The 21,756-nt window shown below is 46.8% G+C and overlaps 1 protein-coding gene across 2 annotated transcripts; it reads right to left on the bottom strand.

Annotated features, from left to right (window-relative positions):
• Window positions 1–564: 564 nt before the first annotated feature.
• fnip1 (folliculin interacting protein 1) lies at window positions 565–21,521 on the bottom strand. Of its 2 annotated transcripts, XM_086131032.1 has the most exons (18): window positions 21,323–21,521; window positions 14,071–14,200; window positions 12,723–12,869; window positions 12,557–12,657; window positions 12,403–12,477; window positions 12,215–12,309; window positions 11,322–11,405; window positions 10,256–10,327; window positions 9,886–10,021; window positions 9,594–9,795; window positions 8,705–8,790; window positions 6,472–6,618; window positions 5,889–6,058; window positions 3,683–4,892; window positions 3,195–3,360; window positions 2,822–3,022; window positions 2,179–2,294; window positions 565–2,064 (listed from the first exon to the last, which is right to left on the bottom strand). In XM_086131032.1, the coding sequence occupies exons 1-18, from the start codon at window positions 21,412–21,414 to the stop codon at window positions 1,986–1,988; spliced, it is 3,309 nt and encodes a 1,102-aa protein (XP_085987158.1). In that variant the 5' UTR covers window positions 21,415–21,521; the 3' UTR covers window positions 565–1,985. The 2 variants fall into 2 exon arrangements, with proteins under 2 accessions (XP_085987158.1, XP_085987159.1); XM_086131033.1 differs by lacking the exon at window positions 11,322–11,405.
• Between the last annotated feature and the right edge of the window lie 235 nt (window positions 21,522–21,756).

Raw genomic sequence — 21,756 nt, 5'->3', positions numbered from 1 at the left:
AAATGACACGAACTTTATCTTGTATTCACTGGTCAACACACCATATTATGTAATGGTGTCATGACAAGAACAAGTGCGTGTTTTAAGTCACTTTCTTAAACGCTCTTTGTTGCGCTCGTCTTATTGCATAACTGGGGCGAGCGAGATGGCTTTGCTCGACTTTTTCTACCGCAAGGAGGCGGCACGAGGGGTCGGCATTGACGGGAGGTTTCAAGGTTCACGTCGTGTCGTTTTTATTGATGTTTCAAAATGTAGAATTTTAACATGAATAATTTGCTATTTACACCATTCAAATAACAAGTACAATATTTGAGCATCAAAACATTCAGACGTTTTGAAATATAATCTCTGAAAAAGCAACATACGACAACGTTTAATATGAAATAATAATCAACGTAAGTGGATGCAAAAATATATCTCAAGTAATTTTCATGAAATACAAAGTACAGTATGTACAACTTACGACTACCGGTAATGTCTTTTTTTTTTTAAATATCACGAATAATTGTGCAGTAATAGATTTAATTGCAAAAATGATCTGGGGAAAAAAAAACAAGTGACCCCTTTATGTCCAAATGTCTGCATCTTTATTGCACAAAATTCCCATAAAATTGGGAAAAGGAGACATTTCCAAGGAGACAATTGTTGAAAAGGTATAAATACATGGAAATGAATTGTACAGTCCACAAAAATAACTTAATCATATACAAAGGACGCTTTTAACACACGAACAACAAGCGCTAAACAACGTTAGCGGCTGTTTGGAAGCCTGCGATGACATCATCATTTCCCCTTAAGACAAAAATAATGAATGCGCTGTTAAAAAAAAGAAAAAAACAAGAATAAGAGAAAGAAAAACAACCCTTTGTGGATTTTCCTACATTTTCTCGCAGTTACTCCTCACCGTGAACATGGTAGAAAATGGTGACAATATTCAGCATTTTATGTTTTGGTTGTAAAATAGACACAGTGCTGATTCCTTGGCACAGAGAGTGGGGAGTAGGGAATGGTGGTGGTGGGGGGGGTAGTCACATGTTTACTTCAGGGTTTTGGGGGGGTTTTTCAATACATGACCTCAGGGTACTTTTGTGAATCGTGCATAAGATCAGAGGTAGCGTTTGGAAATTTTCTGAACCGGTTTCTCTTGGTATATATTTGAGTAAGAATAGTTGGGGAAGGGGGCAAATTTGGCTTGTAAAAAAAAAAAAAAGGCATTCTTTTTTAGAAAGATTTGAGCACGGCTGGCTTGTTTTGAGATTGTACAGAAAAAGCACAAAATTGAATAGAAAATACCTCAAAGCATCTTTCTCGGCATTAAAAGTTAAAAATCAAGTACCAAAGAATGTGAAGGCTAACAGTGAAAAGAATATTTTTTTTCGAAGATTGAAATAGATTCGAACAAGATTGAAGTAAAAAATGAAATTTTCAAGAAAAATAAAGTTCCTAATTAATAATAAAGTTGTAAATTTGAGAATTTTGTGTGTGTGAAAAAGTTGCATATTTTTAAGAATAACGTACTGTACGTTTGACTATTGTTCTATTTTAGAGGAGGAAAAAAACTAATCTCACAAGAATAAAGTGGAAATTTAAGGATGGAAAGTCTCCTTTTTATACAATCAGTAGGTTAATATTCTTTGTAAGATGACGATTTTTCAACCCCCCTGAAAATATGCATCTTATTTGTCATCAAAATAGATGTCTTAGTTCTCATTAGATTCTGATTTCACTCTTGTGGTGTATTATTTCGCTTCTTTTCAGTGTGGTCCTAACACTCCTTGCGCAGTGAAGTCTTTGGCTTGGTGTCTGAAAACAAAACAAAACAAAACAAAACAAAAAAACTACAACATTCAAACAAGAGGTTCGTCCTTTCTTGCCCAACTGCACCCTCCTGTGGTGCGATGGGAGTACTGCACCCGTCAGCAGCAAACTGAGGTCCACAAAAGAAAAAAGGAGGAAAAAGGAAGCCGGGACGCGTTCCCTCCTCCTCACAGCAATATTTGGGCCACGTAGGGCGAGTGCGTGCTGGCCACGGCGGCAAGAAGCGGGAGGTCACTCGATTCGATTCTGAAATAAACAAATGGCATCACACATCATCTGATCCAAAAATACACCAGTCCCCACCGTATGACAACAATAATAATAACAGTAACAATAATGATATATATAATGGGTGCTCACCCTAAGACCATGCCCAGTTCTTTGACGTGGACTCTCTTCTGACCCTTCAGGTACTCAGCCAGCATCTTGCTCTTGAAGTAGATCTCCTGCAGGCGGTCCTCCAGGTGCATGATGCACTGAGGATGAAGGAGAGCCGTCACAATGTGGGCCGTCAAAATCAAGGCTCAATATAGATTAAAATGTCTTTTTAAGTGGTGAGTTTTGCAAGGTTTTCTGCAATATCAAGTTTTTCTCAATTCTCAAATTCCCGTCGTCTCAGATTGGCTAAAGTCTCCAAGATTTTCTTGAAGCTCAACATTTTTGAAGACTCGAGCTAAAAAAAAAATGTTACAGTTTTTTTTTTCCTGAAATCTGCCGTGATTCTCTGAAGTCTCGCTCTTTGCATTTTTCTAAAGTTTCAAGAGATACTTTCCTAAAATCTTTGCACAGCCCTGTAACATTTTCTCATGTCTCACGAGATTTGCTGAAGTTTCGTAAGACTATCTGAAGTCTCACAAAAGACAACGTTTGCTTCATTCCTTCCACAAATCTCGTGTTCCACCTCGAGATTTCAATTTGGACAAAATTCCAAAAATGGAACAAATATGGAAATTGGTAGCTGGTGTCTACGGTCATTTGATGTGTGCGTGCGTGCGCTGCGTACAAAGTTGGGGGACATGTTGAGCTTGTAGAGCTGCTGCGTGGAGTGCAGCAGTCCCGACACCAGGCTGGACACCAGCACCTCCTTGCCCAGCTTGCCCACGTCGGTGGCTCTTCTCTGACTGCTGGCCACCTGCACCGTCCACTTGTCCGTGTCGGCCACGATGCAAACGGCCTCGGCGATGGGCTCGTCCAGCACCGGATGCTGCGTACAAAAACACCGGATATCATTAGACCGCTTGTTTCCTGAAGGGGTTCAACTCTCCACTTTTGGGGGATGGGCGAAATAAACAAATACCACATGTACACCTAAATGCGATAGGAATTCAAACCGTTTGCGGACACCATTTTGAGGAAGTAAAAGGTATTCTCTTTACCTGGACGGCGTGCGTGAGTTCGGCCAAGAGGCTCTGCCGTAGCTTGTCGTCGCTGGGCATCCCGTGCAGTACAAAGTCCGGCACGTAGGTGGGGCAGTAGCCGCCGAAAAGGGAGCGGCCAAAGTTGGCGATGGTTGGCTTGGAGTAGTTCTCCACCAGCTTGGAGCTGCCGGTACAAACGGATCTTTTGAGTTTGGATTTTGGATCATTGATGTGGAATTTGAGCAATGGAAATGATCCCATGTCAGTACATGGTAGAGAGAACCAGTCATTCAGGTCAAATTGGTTTGCGGCCAAAAGCAAGAGACACTTTCGAGTTTAAAAAAAAAAAAGGGCCACGGTATGACAAAACAAATAGATATTGTCAATGTGTATATAGCTATACACGCAAACAATTTAAATGCGACCCACGGGATCACATTTACATCCACATGTTCACTTAGAATTGCAAAGAAAAAAAATCTGGAAAGAATGAACGGGGTACTCACCCTGGGAGGGGCACCATCACTTCCTCCTGCCAGTCCTCCGTCTCCTCGCTCTCGCTGTCGCCCAGGGCGCTGTCCGAGCTCTCGTTGCGCGGGATTTCCCAGTCGTTGAGGGGCGCCACCTTGCACTTTTGGTTCTCACCGCCGCCGCCTCCGTCCCAGTGGAGGACGGGCACGGACAGGACGAGTCCCTTGTCGCACGAGTCCGTCGAGGCGCACCTGCACCTCCTCTGCGCGTCCGCCGAGTCGCTCGCGTTCTCCGCACCGCCCTGAATGCCGCGGCCTACCCCCGAGGGGTCCAGGAGGTCTTTGCGAAGACCGGCCAGAGTGCCGGCGGCCTCCTCCCGTTTGGCCACGTCGTCTATTGTCCTCGTCTCCACCGGGTTCTCTGGACAGAAGTACTCGTCGAACTGGCTGTAATCCGGAGCGTCTGGGTTCCACTGGGGAAGTTTACTGGACACCCGCGCGAAAGGCGGGGGGTCCTGCGGTGGGGGCGGCTGAAGATGGTGGAGCTTTCTGTGCTTATTCATGTCCTCCTCCACCTTCCTCCGCCGACTCTCGGTGTCCGACTCCGGCGACATGGAGTCTCCTATGAGGAAGGTGACCTTGGTGGCCGGCTCCTCCGTCACGATGAGCGACATGGGGCCCGACATGGTGGTTCCAGGGGGGGTGTTCTTATCCGGGGGTTTCTTCTCCGGGGGGAACCCTAGCGGGGGGTCTCCGACAGGGTCCCTCCCCGAGCCCTCGTCCGCTCCACGTTCCCTTGGGGAGCACGAGCCCACGGGCAGCACCGTCTCCAACCGGGCTTCAACGGTCAGCGGGCTGCGGGACTCCCTGTGAGGCCCATCGCGTTCCACCGAAGTCCGGCAACCGTCGTCCTGGAGAGTCCCAATCGCTCGGCTCCGGTCCCTGCCGTCATCCTCGCCCTCGTCCTCCTTCTCCGCCAAGTAGTCGCCGCCGGACTTGTGAACGGTCACCAGCACGTAGTCCGACTCCTCCACCTCGCCCTTGCGCAGCGAAGTGGTGATGAGCGAGCCGGGCATGACGATGGCCTCGTCCTCGACGTTGTCCAGCATGCGCGTCTCCAGCAGTTCCGAGCAGCGGATGAAGTACGTCAGCACGTAAAGGAGGCGCTGCACCAGCTCCTGACGGCGGCCCACCGCCACCGTGCGGGCCAGGCGCACCGGAGAGCCGATGGCGCCGTACAGGTCACCTGACAACACACGATGTGGCGCGCTTTTCAGCTTCTTTTCTTCAGTTGCGCACGGCACAAAACTATGTCAACGTCACTTTTGTGTGTGTGTGTGTGTGTGTGTGTGTGTGTGTGTGTGTGTGTGTGTGTGTGTGTGTGTGTGTGTGTGTGTGTGTGTGTGTGTGAATGCACTGCAGTTCTTGCGCCTATGCACTTGGTGTCCCCATCAATCTACTTGCAGAACACACCCAACATGCAGCATGACAGGCATCTTTTTTTTCCTTCTTAACTCATTCACTCCCAAAGACGTTTTTAAACGTCTTTTCATACTTGGTCTAGAATTGGCTAGTACTGAATGAGTTAATTACCAATAATACTCACTATATTAACAACAAAAGTCACATTTTGTAGTGTAATTAGCCACGCTTTGGAAAAAAAAAGTCATTTTGTTTTAACTAGAAATTCACGACCTTTTGTATAAACAAAACCACGATATTTTGTCAAATCTATCATAGTCGTGGAAAAAAAAATTGTTGAATCATCATTTAAAACGTTTTGCAACAAATTAACAAGAATTAGCAACATTCCGCAACAAACCACATTTATATCAATTCGCTACGCATTGTCAATATTTCCGTTCTATTTTGTTACAAAATTTACTGTGTTTTATAACACAAGTATCCACTTTTTCCCCCCCGCACAAAATTCTCTTTTTGATGCAGACTTACATCACGGTGCACATCCAGGAATGAGTTTCAGCAAGAGGAGACTAACTAGAAGATATTTAAGGTTTTCCCAAATGATAGTTTTGCTTTGGCTGAGTTAGAAAAAAAGGTTCAGATGAGGTTATTTGAGAATAAAGTTGTATTCAATTCAATTCATGTATTTGTTGTTCAATACAGTCTACTTGCATTGGGGGCACCAAGTGCGGACAGGGCGGAGGTTTGTTGGCTTCAGCGTGACACTCTCGTAGTTTTATGACATTGATACATTCTGACAAATCGTCCCGTCTCTTACCGAGCTGCGCCCACAGCGGGTTGTAAGGGTGCGTCTTGGACAGCATGTCCACGCTGGGCGACGAGTGCTTCTCTAGGAAGATCTTGATGGGCGGCTGGCCGTTGGGCATAACCGTGGGCACCCAAGCCAAGTGGTTGGTCAAGATGGCCGTCAGCAACGCCGGGAGGAACCTGCCAACGTCGCGAGACGGGACGGGTGAGCAGACAGGGAAGCCAACGGCTCCCGAGGAGGGCTTTAGCGCAAGTTGAAAAGGTCGAAAGTGGACAGTGAATAAAAGTATGCGCGCGCGCGCACACACACATTCTTACGGCATAATTTACTTCTCATTTCCAAACAAGCGTCTACTTCCCTTCCTGTCCCATGACTCCACTTTGACACGTTGGTCAGCCGGTCACATACCGCACGAGTTAACGGAAATGTGAGGAAGAAGATCATATAATTGTTTTGTAAACTTGATTCAAATTTGAAAGAGGGGAGGGCTCTTTGAATTTTCATTCAGGGATTAAAATTTGTATCAAAAACATTTGTCATGAATTTTAGACGCCGTCAATTGCGAGTGTTAAAATCAAGCGCGCCACTCAACTGGTTCTTGGAGGCCTGCTCCATCAGCATTGAGAACTCTCGCATGAAGAGGCTGCACAGGTGGTTCTTCTCCGACGCGCCCGACATCATGGTCAGCCACACGGGCTCGGCCACGCGGGGCATGCTGTACAGGTCGCATATGGTCATCCTGGAGGGGGGAGAACAGACGTGTCATTGTCTGAGAACAAGATCTCGCTGTGGAGACCCCCGTCCGACTCGCCCCGCTGCAAGAAGGCCAGGAGTTTCCGGGTGGGGGAGGTGTCAGGCACGTCTCGGCCGGACGCCAGGCTTGCGACGCGATGCTGGGAATCTCTGCGGTCCTGAGGAATGTCAAGCTGGGAAACACAGAGGTGCCCAAGAACCACCGACTGTTCGAGGTTGATTTAAAGCGGACAGAAGCTCACGCTATGGCGTAGTACTTTTGCAAAGTCCTGGAACCTTCGGTGGAACTCTGAACCGAAAATGTATTGTGGAAATGCAGAAAACGCACTCTGTGTTTGCAAGTCATTAAATCCAATGTCTGCAACCAAAATAACTTTTAACCCACTTTTAAAAAGCCTTTTTAGAATCAAATTTGTTATTTTGACCAGAAACGTACAAGTGCATCTCAACAAATGATGTTGTGGAAAACTTAATTCACATTGGTCGCTTCATGACTCGCAGGGCGGAAGTACTTACTGAGTTTATTTTTTCATCATTGTGAACAAAAACTACAAAATTTCCCGCCTCAAGAAATCACATTGCATAGATAGTAAGCAGAATGATTTCTATCCTCGAAATTGGGAAGGAAACTGCCTTCTGATATGTAAGACATTTACCCTTTTAGCATCGCACTACTGACGTAGATGTATCTCACTTCACCCAACATAGCCGCCTTGTGCGCTTTTGCCAAGGGCACGGCTTATCTTCGTCAGCATGCGTCGACGTGCGCGCACGTACCCACGTCACAGCGGCGTGGGCATGCGAGGCTTGAGGCGTGTGGTGCACTTTTGTCATGTTCCATGAGGTCAAAGGCACCCAGTGAAAAAAAAAAAGGCAAAGGCCGGCGCGCTTAAATTTAGCCCCGGCCTGAAGGTGAGATTGCGCAGGTATTTTCTTTGGGGCCCACTCTACTATTTGGAGGTCGAGCGGGGCGGGGGGTCCGCTAGATGATAGGGTTGCCACTCAGGTGGGCCGGTTGCCATCGGACATATGACTACAACACGCAGGGGACCTCAAGACGTGCTGCCTGTGTGTGTGTGTGTGTGTGGCTAGACAAGGTCCACTTTGACTCTCCTGTTATGTTGCGGGTCAAATTGACCCATGGTACAAAGGTGACATAACGGGGGGGGGGGGGGCTAAAGTAGACCTTGTGTGCATGCATGCCAAGTCAAAGCATTTATCAGACGTGGTCCAATTTAAACCTCCTCTTTTACTGCGGGTCAAATTGACCCATTGTCCCAGTGCAAAGAAAAAAAAAAAAGTGACAGTGTGTGTAGTACAGACACTCAGATACAGATTAGGTCCACTTTAGCACGCCTGTTATTTTGCAGGTCAAACTGACCCGATGTCCCCATGTGAAAAAAAAAAAAGAACAAACAGATGAGGTCCAATTTAGCCCCCACCCCGGATGTTCTCTTGTAAAGAATGCGAGTAGCACAGACACTCACATACAGATAAGGTCCACGTTAGCACTTTTGCTATGTTGCAGGACAAACTGAATACTGTAGTCGGAAAAGAAATCGGACAACACGTGTGCGTAGAGAGTCAAAGTATTTTCAGCACAAACACGCAGACTCGGCCCACTTTATCGCTCCTGTCATTTTGACCCATTGTAAAACAAGCAAACAAATAAGTAAATCAATATTTGGATCGGACTTTTTAAAAATTATTTCTGAATTTACAAACAAACTTGTTGTCCACCGTGAGTAAAACGTTTCTATCATGAGGCGCCATATAACTGGGCAACATAATTGGGCAGTAAAAAAAGGATTCCGCTCAAGTTGGTTTCTTAACAGGAAGTGAAGTCGCTAGTTCCTTTTTCTTTACCTTTTTTTTTTTTTAATAGTCTTTAGAGGGTTTGGGAGAGATGCTAAGATGGCAACATTGACTGTGCTTTTTGGAAACTGTCTTCACTTTGTTTGCACCGACATCGTTACCGCAAGCAGCGCACATCAATAGAGATATGCTTTGAAACCCACACACACCCAAAAAAAATAAAATATAACGCAGCCAGACGACTGACGAGCACCAACCTGAATTCGTTGAGCCCGTCCACCATGCGGCTGTAGGCCAAGGCCCTCTGGCTGGGATCAGCTGACCGCCGGCTCATCTTCATGGCCTTGGGAGAGGGTGACATAACACACACACACACACACACACACACACACACAATTTTAGAAACATGACACTTTGGAATTTATGAGAAGGTGGGGATGGGAGGAATGTGATGTGAGCACAATGCTGAGCGAAAGTGCTGCGGGAATGTCACGCCGTCAAGTAAACAACATTTGTGAGTTACGGCCGAACGTCAATCACTGCAATAGGACAGCTGACGCTTTTATTTCAATGGCATGGGACACAACATTAGGTACAGCTGGACGCACTCATCACTATGGCCGAATTAAGTCGGCTGCGGTCTTTTGTCATTGCTTTTTGCTTCTTCTTTTTTTCTCCCCATTTTCTTCAACAAGTGTCATTGTTGTCTTTTGTCTTTTTTTTTTTTAACTCATTGTCCTAAGGTGTCCAAATCTGGTTCCACAAGATGTTGTGGCATCCTTTTTCTTATTTTTTTAAATACTTTTTGCACCTTTTTCCCATTGTTTATGCCCATGTTCCGCAAAAAGTGTTGCTGATGTTTGTTGTCACTTTTTTGCTCCATCTGTACCCTCTTAAATATTGTATTCTCCAATGGTGTTGCTTTTTGGTCCCCCTTTTCTTCAGGTTGCAATTTATTGTTGGTGTCTTTTCTTATTACATTTAGTTTTCTTTTCTCTTTGTTTATCTACAAACAGAGCCTCCGACTTTTGCTTCATTCGTTGTGCAAGATGAGGCCAGAGTTTCGAAACTGCTCACGATGCCTGATTATGTATTCCAAAAAGAACAATTTTTGAGTAGGGAAAAAAAAAGAAAAATGGCGTTCACCTGTTCAATGGCACCCTTGAGCTTGTTCATGTGGCTCTCAAAGAGCGGAAAGTGTGAGAAGAAGAAGTCCTGAAAGCGGCTGTTCTCCTCAGTGTTGGGCGACAGCGTGAAGATGACGCCGATGGCTATTTTCTTCTTGCGGGCCACCCCCAGGCTCTGCCCGCCGCTCTCGTCCGACATGTTGAAGCTCTCCTCCACCGACCTGGCGGGGACCCACGGGATGATTTGGAAATTCCCCACTCCAAATTTCCACGCTATTTCACAATGGTTTCATTCATTCAACGGGTCTCACCAGCGCGGGAAGACGCCGTTCTCCAGGCTGGTGGTCTGACTCCGCCGCCACCGCCGCTGGTAGCTGGACGCGCAGCTACTGGTCAGGGACGAGCTCGGCGACGGGAAGGGCGTGATCAAGAGACTGCTCAGAGATGCTATCGGAAGAAAAGAAGAAAAATACATTGTGTTTCTTCATGAGCCGAAAAATAAATAAAATACATTTTTGTCCCCGCCCCCACACACAGTGCCACCCAAACAAAAAGGTTTACAGACGAGTGTTTGCCTACAGTGTAAGCGATTTAACAGCTTACGCACGGCAGGACCAAAGATAGCCATGTTTGTGTAACCGTTCTTGACCTACAACCCTCTTTTCGCCCGGCGAACCGTACCCGATCGGGCGATGCCGCTGTCCCGTTCGTCGTAGAGCCCTCGGCCCGGCATATCCATGGGGTGACTGTGGCCTGGCGAGAGGAGGAGAGGAGAGGAGAGGACGGTTCGAGAGTGAGAGGAAATGGGAGAAAACAAATGGGGGGGGGGGGGGGGGGACAAAAATATCGTAAATCAGCACAAAATTCAAATTGGTGGCTATTACAATAGAAACAATCGGAGAGGCCATCCTCGATAGTAGTTTCAAAGGCTGGATTTCAACCACAGGATTGACCAAATCCCCCCCACCCCTCATGCCAAATTTAAAACATATACGAGGCTCTAAATATGTCTATTAATGTAGCAAGTTCTGAACATATTCAATGCGCTACGTTGCTGAAACTGCTCTCTGGCCATGTGGTGTACAATCCAGCCTTGTACAATCTGGACCTGTGTCATCACTACCACGGCAACGCATCATGCAACACTCCACACATAGTACATGCAATAAAGAAGAAGAAAGAAGTAAAAAAAAGTGCACTTCCCGTCTTGTATCATCCAGAAATGGGACTGATAACGCAACAGGCGCTGCCGGCAAAAAGATGTTGGAATGGAATCATATCGACTGAATGAATCATATCGACTACTTGCCGTCATCAAGCATTTCACACCGCGTGCAGTAAAGAACAAGCACAGCAGTGTGTTGCTTGGTGTATGTCATCCTCAAAGTGGCGCCCAATTGGAACGTGTACGCAAAGCATTGCTCGGGTGGATGCGCTCCAGGCGAGTGAAGAGAAAATAATTTCGCCCCGCCCCACCAAGAAAAAGTCACACAATCATCTGGTTAGTACAAGCGTGCGAGTTAGCAAAAGGCTGCCTCTCACCCCCATTACACACCCATGCACACTTGTGTCCATCCCAGTGGCGATAGAACACATGCAGGCTTTCATGGAAGGCACATACGCACCCCCCAAAAAAAGGCCATCATTAAAAAACACGGCAGAAGCGGCAGGGAAAACATGCAAGTTGCATCCACTGCTGGCCTTGGGTTTTTTTTTTTTTTTTTTTTTTTGCTTTGTAAGCGCCAACCTGAAAAGAAAGACGCGCTTTTGATGAGACGCAGCGGGCCTTGCTCAGAGAAGGCCCGTCGAGGGCTGCAGAGCTGAGAAAATCCTGGGCAGCACAAACACGGGATGGAGAGGAGAGAGAGACAGACAGAGAGGGGTGACGGGAATGATGGGAGAGAGGGAGACGGACAAAGAAATAAATAAATAGATAATGTATTTAAAAATGCTTGTTAGTGAATGAATAGGGAGGAAAGTTGCCGGCCTCCTGTCATCGGAGCAGACCTTACAACAAGGAGCTTTTTAGTCGAGCATGAACAACAAAACGGCGCAAAGACCGGCGGGAAGGCTGCCATCTGACAGAAAACCGCAACCAACTCGCCCCAGTTTTGATTCGCACAAGTAGAATAGTTTTAGTTCGTAATTATTTGGAAAAAGTAAGAGAAGGAGGGCACACAAGAATTTGCCAACAGTTCTTCGTAGTATTGTTCCTCATACTGTCATTATTGCTCATTCGCTGCCCTGTAAACCACTGTAATGACTAAAACATCCCAGTAGATGGCGGAGTTACATCGGACTGGCAACAAGCCAGGGGGGTGGGTGGGGTGTCACAAAAATCGCCAAAATTCACAAAAGCATGTTTTGGGTCAGAAACCCGTGTTTTTAGTCAAACAGACTTTGACTTGATTTCTAAAGAACGGAAAAAGAGACAATTTGTTTCTTTTTTTTTGGAGCTCTACTCCTGACAGAGATAACAACCAAATTTCATGTTGCAATGTGAAGCTGGCCTCAGGGCTGAATTTAAAGAAGGGGGAGAAAAAAAAAAACTCCTCCAAAACACATTTTCCGCAGGATGAACACGCCTCATGGTGCCTGGAGCCCACGCGAGGGCTGTTGGTGTGTTGTTGCTATGGTTACCTATGTTCCCTAGGAGATTATTTGGAGGAGCGTTGTGATCGGGCCGCAGGGTGTTGCTGCTGTCCTGTGTAATGAACTCCAGACTGTCCTGTAACCTGTGAAAGAAGCAAATAATCAAGAGATTCTATGGGTGGTGATTGAGATAATTATTACATCGCTGGGGGAGGTGTGTGTGTGTGTGTACTTACGTATTGAGGCTGCCGTACACACTGCCTCCCGTCCAGGCTGTGAACACCTTACTCAGCATGAGCTGAGGCGGCGACCTGACGTAATGAGGGGACGCCCGTAAGGCAGATAACGAGGCACACTCTCCCATCATCAAAATGCATCCTTTCATCTTACCTGATCTGGTGTATTTTCAGCGTGGAGCCTTTGTAGCTCATGGCCACCGATCCAAACATCATTTCCCCCAGCATAACCACGTCGGACGAACACCTTGAACCCTATCAACGTACGCCGGTGTAAACGAGTGCGGAGGAGTTCCTTTGGCAATGAGGTATGGCACTACCTGGAAGCGGAGTCCCTGCTCTTTGGTTTCCCTGGAAGTCTCGGACGCACAGGAGGACGAGGAGGAGCTGTCCAGGGAGCTGCTGCTGCCCCCCGTCGGTCGAAGCCGGCAGCATTTGCCGAACATCTTCACCTGGCCCTCCGTGCTCTGTGGCGGTACCATAAAGGCAGTGGGTGAGATAATTACTGTGAAATTTACATTTGTTATTTTGATATCGTGACATTCCCTAAAAACATCGCAATATAAAGTTGGGAGGCCATGTCGCTAGTTCAAATCAGCGAAAATGTCATGTTGCGCGTGTCTTTACTCGGCAACTAGATGCAAGCGAGTTAAAAAAAAAAACTCCACTTTTTGCACGTCATACAATTAAAGCGATTGCTCCTCTTGGTCATACATGGCACCTTGCACGGTAGAAATCAACGACAACAAGAAACAACAGAGTCAAATAAGTCTCCGGCGCACACTGTCGCACAATGGACGTGTTGTCGAGTTGCGCCGAGGAATTAAGGCGAAAGCGCCTCTGGGGCAGTCGTTCATGAGAACCGCTACCCTGCACAATAGAAGTCGCCAGAACAAATAGAAAGAATGGCGTCAAGTCAAAACAGCATCGACGCACGTCGAAAGCCTATCTGAAAGCAGCCTGTGTGTCATGTGCTTCTTGACTCGGCTTGTTAGGAGAGGAATGCGTGTGCGTGTGCGTGTGCGTGTGTGTGTGTGTGTGTGTGATTTGTGTACACAGAAGCCAGCAGCATGTGATAGCCAGTCATATGACTCTTGCGGGAACTCGTGAGCGAGCGAGAAAAGCAGCACAACAATCATCGCCGCCGCCACCACCCCCCTCCTGCTCTCTTTCTCTCTCTCTCTCTCTCTCTCTCTGCGTCGCCCCCTCACCACCATCGTCTTCCCTCATCCTGCCCTTTTCCTCCTTACTGTAGCAAGCTTGCAATTCCGAGGTTGCATTAGCAACGGAGGAGGGCGTCAGTTACATTCAGTTACTCTGTAAAACAGACCACTTGCACACAATAAGAAATCAACACGCAGACTATAAATATCACACACACCCTCACCCAAAAAAAATTAAATAAAAAATCCATGACACGCCCAGTCACACATGCATTGATTGGGCAAGTCAAAATGAAGGTGGCATGTCATTTCGCCAATTACTGCCATCTTCCACAGCAACATGATGACAAAAAAAAAAAAGTCAAAAAGTCAAAAAGTCCATGGCACACTGCACACATTTTATGTGATATGTCCTCTTTGCAATACCCCACCCCCCACCCCCAAAAAAGAAATAAATGACACCGGCACAACCCAAAAACACACCAAATCCTATCATAGGACTCACGGCAAGGTGGGGGTCATCCGTGCCCCTCTTCTTGGCATTGGAATCAAAGAGGACGTTGCGGCCACGCCTCTCGCAGTCCTGGTATACGATCAGCCGGATGTGACTGGGCTCCAAGTGGGGGACTGGCCAGCTACATGGACAGACAAAGAGCGGTCATTAAGTAGGCCTTAATGACCTTGAAAAATAACATAACTGCACATTTTTTTTCTTTCAATATTGCGATTCAAATGGTTATTTTATGAGGTCCTCTTTCAATGTATTTTTGTCGGCTGCTACCGCCCAAGTGATAGCGTACATTTGGGGCACATTACTCTCCACTATTGAAAAAAAAGAAAAAAGAAAACCGTTTTATTAAGTTATCCATGCCAAATGGTAGTAGGCCTCAGATGGGTGCCTGGGAACTCGTGATGGAACAGAACCAAGGTGAACAACGCCGAAGCCTGTCGAAGACTCCGTTTGTGGTCGTAAAAGCTCAGGCGAGAGAGTGACGCAACATCCCGAAACTCGGAGCCGTTTTTACCCATGCGGGGCTTTTGCCAGGCAACTGGCGCCAACCGGGGTTGATCCGGAGAAGGATGGGGCTGTGTGCTTTCGAGACAAACGATGCCAAGCTACAATCGGCAGGGCGCGTGCCCTTCCACATAGTCCGGGTAATCCCAGTGCTTTTGAGGAAACTCGGTGTGTGTGTGTGTGTGTGTTTGTTTCCCGGTGCGTGTTATTTAGGAGCAGCTGTAAAGATGACAGCGGGAGGCGACGTAAAAATAGCGCTTTTATCAACGGTGTGGGATTGTCGCGGTTAACCTCGAAAATCGTCGGCAGTAGTCGGTTGAAAATGATGAGACAATGTGTTCTTATGCGGATTTACTCAGAAAGAGCACAAATAAAAGACAAAAAACTTTCAGAGTGAGGCTTTCAAATGACAGTTTCCAGCGAGCGATTATGGTTCCAAGCCCCCCCCCCCCCCCGGGATCTTGTTTAAAGCCTTGGTGACGGTTTCGAACAAAGGTTAGGATTTAGAATTAAGTATACGCTTTCAAACGAGGGGTCAAAACACACAAAGTGCTGCCACTGCAAAACACTTGCTGAGGAAAGGACAGGTCACGTCACGCAATCTTTATTCGAGGTTGTCAAAGGAAAGTCGGTGGCCATACTGAGGCCTCGACCGGCGGAGTTGAGTGCTTGTTCTCTGCAAAAGCCAATCATGTGCTCATTCACCTTTGCTTCCACTTGCGAGTCGATGAGAACGCTCGAGCTCGCCATCATGTGATGACGTGCCTCGGCCAAAGCTCTAACCTCAGCGGCTTGCCGAGTAGCTACGCTGCCGCATTAACACAGCGCGCTTGCACTCGGGGAAGATTAAACCACTACGGGGACAAGTTGGCAGCACAACCTCAATTAGGTGCAAGGCCCATGGGCCAAAACGACACGACAACATTCTCCGTGTGTTTGTAGGGAACGGGGACGCGTGTTGGGAATGCTATTCGGCTCGCACCAGTAGAACTGGGGTTTGGAATGAGGGATGGGCGTTGATTTATATCACTATAAGGATTGTCACCCACACGCGAGCTAATACAGCTCACAGGACACAGAACCGCAGTTTTGAATGGGTGAGGTAAGCTCTGGAAAAATAGAAATGAGACCGAGTGAGTGAAGGAAGCATGAGTGCGCCCAGTCGGGGCACCTCTTGGGCATGTAACAAGCCCAGTAGACTTGGGCAGCTCGCTCTGGATCGGAAGACTTTGAGACAGGAAAAATTATTGGGGCAGACTTTGGGAGGATAGTTTGAGTATGACTGTTCCAGGAAAAGATTCTTTTGGGTGGGCAACAATCCGAGTAGACTTCGGCGGTTGACTCTGAGGCACAAAAGAACCAGACTTTGGGAGTTGAGACGAACCCAGTGGAGGCCACTCTTGAGCAGGCGCAAACTTCAGATGGGCTGGGTGGTCCAGATTTGTATACATTTCTCCTCCTGATCTAAGCGCTCAGAGTGCTAAGTGTGTGACATAATGCCTACTTGGCCCACATCATGAGCTCAAATAACACGTTACGGGCCCCCACCCGCGGGTCAGTATCCACCTCTTGTGTGTAAGATAACACACCAGGCGGGCATTTTAGTCAAGTCACATGCCTCTGTGTAAGTTGGCGCTGCCTGTTTGGCTCGAGTCACCACAAACGTACATAACGTTCACATTCACTTTGACTCAATAGCTAACCAAAGCCACATTCACTCGAGGAAATGCCCATGCCTTGTTCGAGTTTCTAGTTACGCGCGCATGTTGAATAGCCTTCGCGGAATGCTTTCCATTTGTGAAATATCATGTCGATCCAGAGTTGCAAATTCTACTTACTATTGTTAGCAGAATCATGTTAGCAAAATGCTAAACGTCAATCACGAGTTCCAGACTTGAGCTGCTAGCGTTCACGGAAAACACGACAACCATCCCATCGTTTTGAATCTTAGCTAGGAGCAGATTGTCAAACACCGCTCCCTTGTCCAGAATTTGAGCTACTAGTGTTACCTGAATGGAATTAATTAGCGCAATGCCTAATGTCTTTCCCTTGTTCCAAATCCTAGCTACAAGCAATCATATATCAGATGCTACTTTGGGGAGTTTACCACTGTTTGCGTGTTTCACATAGATTGGTAAATAATCCATTCTGTTTGAACAAGAGTGGGGCTTGGCACAAAACAAATTTTGGAGGTAGGAATAAAAAAAAATACCCCAAAAGTCTCTTTCAACTTCAGGCACGAGCTAGCATAGTGACATTTGTATTTCTGGTGGGGTAAGGTGGGGTATGAACATAATTTTTTCATAGGATTTCCTCCTAAATCCTGGCAAGTGTTACATGGGTTGTTTACAGATTCAGGCAGATTCTCTGCGCAATGTGGAGATGGAGAGTTGACTGCCGCCTTTGTTTTGAAGATGGCAGCGAGAGGACAGAGCCAAAAGATGACACAAAGACATTCTGTCAGCTGCTGTAAACAACAGCCAACAATTTTTATTTTTTATTTTTAAACTCAACAATAACGGGAGTAGAAAAAGCAGGGCTGGCCAACTAATCGATTTTATTGACTATTTCAAGTGTGTCATTTTTCTGAGTAGACTTTTTTTGTGTAAGATGGCTGCTAATGGAGAGGTGCTAGAAAATCTGTCCGCGATTCCAATTTAGCAATACGGTGACTATATTTAGTGACTTTTCCAACCCTGGAGTGACTTCTTTTTGTTTTTAAAAAGCACTAAATGGCACTGAAAAATGCAGACGAAATGGTCCCCATTCAAACGTTGCAAAAGGAGGGACTTATCTTCATTTGAAAAATTTTGACCCGAACTATGTGCTTCCAAGCCACTTGATCATATTTTTCCATGGTCTGCACAAGAGATGTGGGAAATCGGTTGAAACGGGAATATGGGTGGGAAAGCAATTGACATTTTATCCGAAGGTCACGTCAGCCAACCCATGACAAAGTAACAAGACGGGATCACCAGAGTACACAAAAAGCACAACTGGCAGCATGTGAAAGTGAGGAAGCGGTGATGCGGCGGAGAACTTGTGACTGTCACAACGCGACGAATCATTCATAAAAGTGGCTCATGACTTCATGAGCGTCACTTACTTGCTCTGTTGGCTCAGAAAAAAAAGAAAATCTTGATTTGGACCACCGTCAACTATGTAGTAGTTGCTTTACAGAACCCTTGATGGATTGAATCCCCCCCGTCACAGATATGAACTACATCCAAGCCAAATGGTAGCGCCAAGCATGTCAATCAGGCTGTCTGACAGTCAAGACAAAACACAGCTGATCCACGTATTAGCAGCTCCTACCTGGGCATCGTTGTGACTGTGCCAGTGTTTCCCGTGGGCGCTTTGGCCCCCTTCTAAGCTGCCTCTCTGCGCTCGCTCAGCCTCTAAGAATAACGGCCGACTAGATTCACACAACATGAGACATGTCAGGTGATTGCAGCGCGAGCGGCAGGCAAGGAGCGGCGGTGTAACGACATACTGCTGACTGGCTCTCCTCCTCCCTTTCCCTTGTTTACAGCCCCTTTCATGCTGCCCATCAAAAAGTGGCTTTTTTGCTGTTCTGTATTAAAGGTACAGTAACGGAGAAAAAAAAAAAAAAGGAACATTACGAACGGGGATGGGGGGGATGTCGGGGAGTGTTTTGGGGTTTATGAAGTAGCTCTACAAATTACCGTAACTTCCGAGGTAGTATTGCCCTTTTAGGTTCTGTCTGAAAAGCACAGGTGGGAGAAATACCGACTCTACCATGATGCCGACGCTGCAGAAATTTGTCAAAAACTCTTCATTAGTAGCGTGACGGTATTCAACAGGGAACACACCAGTATTGTCGCTGATGCTGTTAGCTTGCACTTGGTACTTACAAAAAAAAAAAAGAAAATGCTCCGATATCATGACTCTGATACAACTTCGCCAGCCTGACCTGCCCAAGTGAGTGGCAATGGGTTCAAAAATCTCCCCTGGACCTCAAATATTTGCGAACCCCTGTATTGCAACATCCATGACTCCAAAAGCCGCAGACCAAGAAAGTGCGGGCCTGCTCACTTGGCAGCTTGACTCCACTGCTCTGACGTCAGCAACAGCCTGCTAACTGACCTCAAAGAGCTTTCACGCTAACGCCGCCGCTGCCGCACTTGTGAGTGCGCATTTGTGCTGCCCGGATGGTTACATAAATACCTCCTGCGACATTCCTCCGGACCCATCTCAGCCTCATTTATGAACTTGGCACATGGGTCCGTTTTAAAAAACAAATGTGGCCCTTATTCACTCAAGTTTGCCCATCCCAGGCCATTGCAATGCAACTGTGGACTTCCCGCCCTTGCAGAGTCGAACTCTCCCCTATTAGACTGACTTGCCTCAAGGATAAAAAGAAGAGCACCTGACTACCTGCATATCTGCCGGTAGTCGAAAGACATTTTCCCATGAAGCGCACCTGCATTCCTGCAATCACATGAGCGTTGGGGAACCAGTTCAATGCAATGCTCTAAGAAGCTTCATCATCGTTGTTGTCTTTCGATATTTGTTTACTTTAGAGAAGCCGAAAGACAACCACGGACTGTCAGAGATGCTAAAAATGATAGCACCGATAATGGAAAATTCAAATGCTCCTATTCAACGTTTGCAGCTTTTACGATAAATTGTGTTGTTACATCAAACGGGGAGTTTTGCCGATTCAATCATTTATCATCGTGAGTACAGTCTTACTCTTCCAACGAATTAATTTTCTGGCGCTGTTGGCCGGGAAGCCGAACCGGTGCAGAAACTTTGGCATCCATTTTAAATAACCCTTGGTCAATTTTATACATCTTTACCATGACCCTGCACTTCTGAGAACCCAGAGCATGACCACTTTAAATAACCCTGAAAGCAATTTGACAGCCTCCATAGTCACACACAAAAATATATCCTGTTTGTGTTGTGACTTGTGCATGTGCGCGCGCACACACACACACACACGCACACGCACACGCACACACACACACACAGGCTGCAGTTGACAGGCGTGTGATTGATGCAAGCCTCACATGACACGCTGAGTTATGCAAGTATGTACGCTGTTCCGAAACCAGAGCCTTTTCGCATGCCGACTCCCAAGAGAAAAAATGGACGCTATAAATAAATCGGATGTGAGTTGGGGTTTTTTTTGGGGGGGGGGGGGGGGGGGTTAAAAGTCATGTCAATTGCATGACCCCCGTTTCATGTGATTTATGTTCCTCGGCAGTTAGCGAGCAAATTTCGGACCAGAATCCAAAGGATGATCCGTGGAAGGACCCTGCTGGGTGACGTGTAGTATGCCACCTGGGGTCATGTGCTTTAATCAGAGAAACGGGAGAGGAGTCAGGGGTCGGCCAAGCCACCGCCCCGGCTGGTATTCCGCAGGGCTTGAGCGAGAGACAACGCGCCGTCTGACGGCCTCAGTTTGCCGTGGTATAACGCGGACAAAAGTCGCAACGATCTAAGACCAGATTTGTCCCCCGAGGGCAGCCAATAGTCAGTGTCATGCGACGGACAAAGTGAAATGATCGTTACTGCCGTATTTAGTGTCTCTGAGTCTTTCAGCTTCGACTTCAATTGTCCTTCTTCGTTGGTTCACTGTTCAAAGGCCGAGAGGCAGCGACCACTGTCGGACGCTAAATACAGTAGCGGCGATCACAAATCGAACAGCCTTTTAACTTTTAACACATTTTAACAAAAAACTGTGTGAAAATTCAAAACAGGCAGTTTTAACCTTTAAATTCCCCAAATACAGTATTTAGTCATGCTCTTCCGAAGAAAGAATTACATCTGGGGAGGCCTCACCATGCCCGAAAAACCTACTGCGATTCCAAATGCAACCCCTCAGTACTAACTTTGGAAAGGTAAAAATATTAAGACCCCGACTCAGGTTTTACAGGTCTATCATGACAGGACGCCCAAAAAAAAAAAATCGAAAAGACGCCCGCCCCAGGGTTAGGGTTGGACAGAAAATCGGCCCTGGTATTTTAACTGAGACAGGACACGCTCGCAACCTTATCTGTTAACTTGGAAGTCAATTGTTTTTACTGCTTATGAGATCCTATTATGACCATTCTGATTATGCGGCTTTTGCCTTACAATATGCAACAGAGAAACCAACTACAAGTGTGCTCAGGATTCAAGAATTAAACCTCAACTACTGTCGTGACTCACGCGACTCGTGAGCGCCAGACGAATACAAATAATGTGACGTCACAGTCTTAAAATCATCTGACACTGCATCAACAACCGGCGGTCCCGTGCACCGCCGCCCTGCGCTTCACACGTAATGACGTCACGCACGCCAGCCGCGACGGGCACGTTCTGCACGTCGACACCCAAGACAGTAGCACGAGATGCACTTTGAACCCATTCGAGTTTACGTCGTCGCGCATCGTGAGAAACGACAACAAAAGCGCCACGCGCATCACACACACTCAAGTGGGATGTGTTTGAGGCAAAAGCAACAGTTAATTTAGGTCTCACGTCGAGTATTTTACGGAAGACTTGAATGGCATCAAACACGCTATCGTCTGAGTTAGCCCAGCTAGCTGCTACCCACCCCGCCAAACAGGCTAAAACGCGTCGCCCACTTACTAGCACACGTTATTGACGTTGAACCAAAACCAACCTGTCAAAAATAAGTACCACACAGCGTAATAGCATTTACACAGTTAGGGAGGGAATAAGTGGCGTTACTGTCCTCGTTACGCACACAGGCGTCCACATGAGCTACCTGAAAGCTGGCTCCTCTTTGTTACATCTCTGCGGAGGCGGTGAAAAAGCGCTCTTCTTGTTGAAAAGTTTCTGAAAGAGAGTCGGAGGCATTCTTAGAACGAAGAGGGAGGAAGAAAAGACATGAGTCCCTTTTCCTGTTCTTTTTTTTTTTCCAAATTCACGAACGAGTCTTTCTCCTTGCAACTGTCTCCATGGGTGTCTTAGTCATATGACAGGCATTAGTCACGGGAGCCGCTTGGCAACTAACCTACCCCTTCCTTTTTTTTGATTGGCCAAGCGGGCGACGGAATTATCTGATTGGCTGGCTATTCTTGGCCCGCGCACCACGTGGTCCATCTTTGTGTCCCCCCCACCACCTCCAGTGTTGATGTTTTGTCGGGATTCCTCGGACACGTAAACGTGTCATCGTTTTTTATTAAATTAACATAAATC

The sequence above is a fragment of the Hippocampus guttulatus genome, chromosome 15 (genome assembly GCF_054856545.1).
Source record: "Hippocampus guttulatus isolate MCC_2025c chromosome 15, RoL_Hgut_1.0, whole genome shotgun sequence".
NCBI lineage: Eukaryota > Metazoa > Chordata > Actinopteri > Syngnathiformes > Syngnathidae > Hippocampus > Hippocampus guttulatus.
Note: the sequence above shows the minus strand (reverse complement) of the source record. Positions and strands in the feature narration are given on the sequence as shown.

Coding starts and splice junctions, on each gene's coding strand:
- fnip1 (XM_086131032.1), bottom strand. CDS start 21,414: ATGCCTCCGACTCTCTTTCAGAAACTTTTCAACAAGAAGAGCGCTTTT. Junction 6,059..6,471: donor GAGCAGGCCTCCAAGAACCA/GTTGAGTGGCGC, acceptor CGACGTTGGCAG/GTTCCTCCCGGCGTTGCTGA. Junction 3,361..3,682: donor GTGATGGTGCCCCTCCCAGG/GTGAGTACCCCG, acceptor TTGTACCGGCAG/CTCCAAGCTGGTGGAGAACT.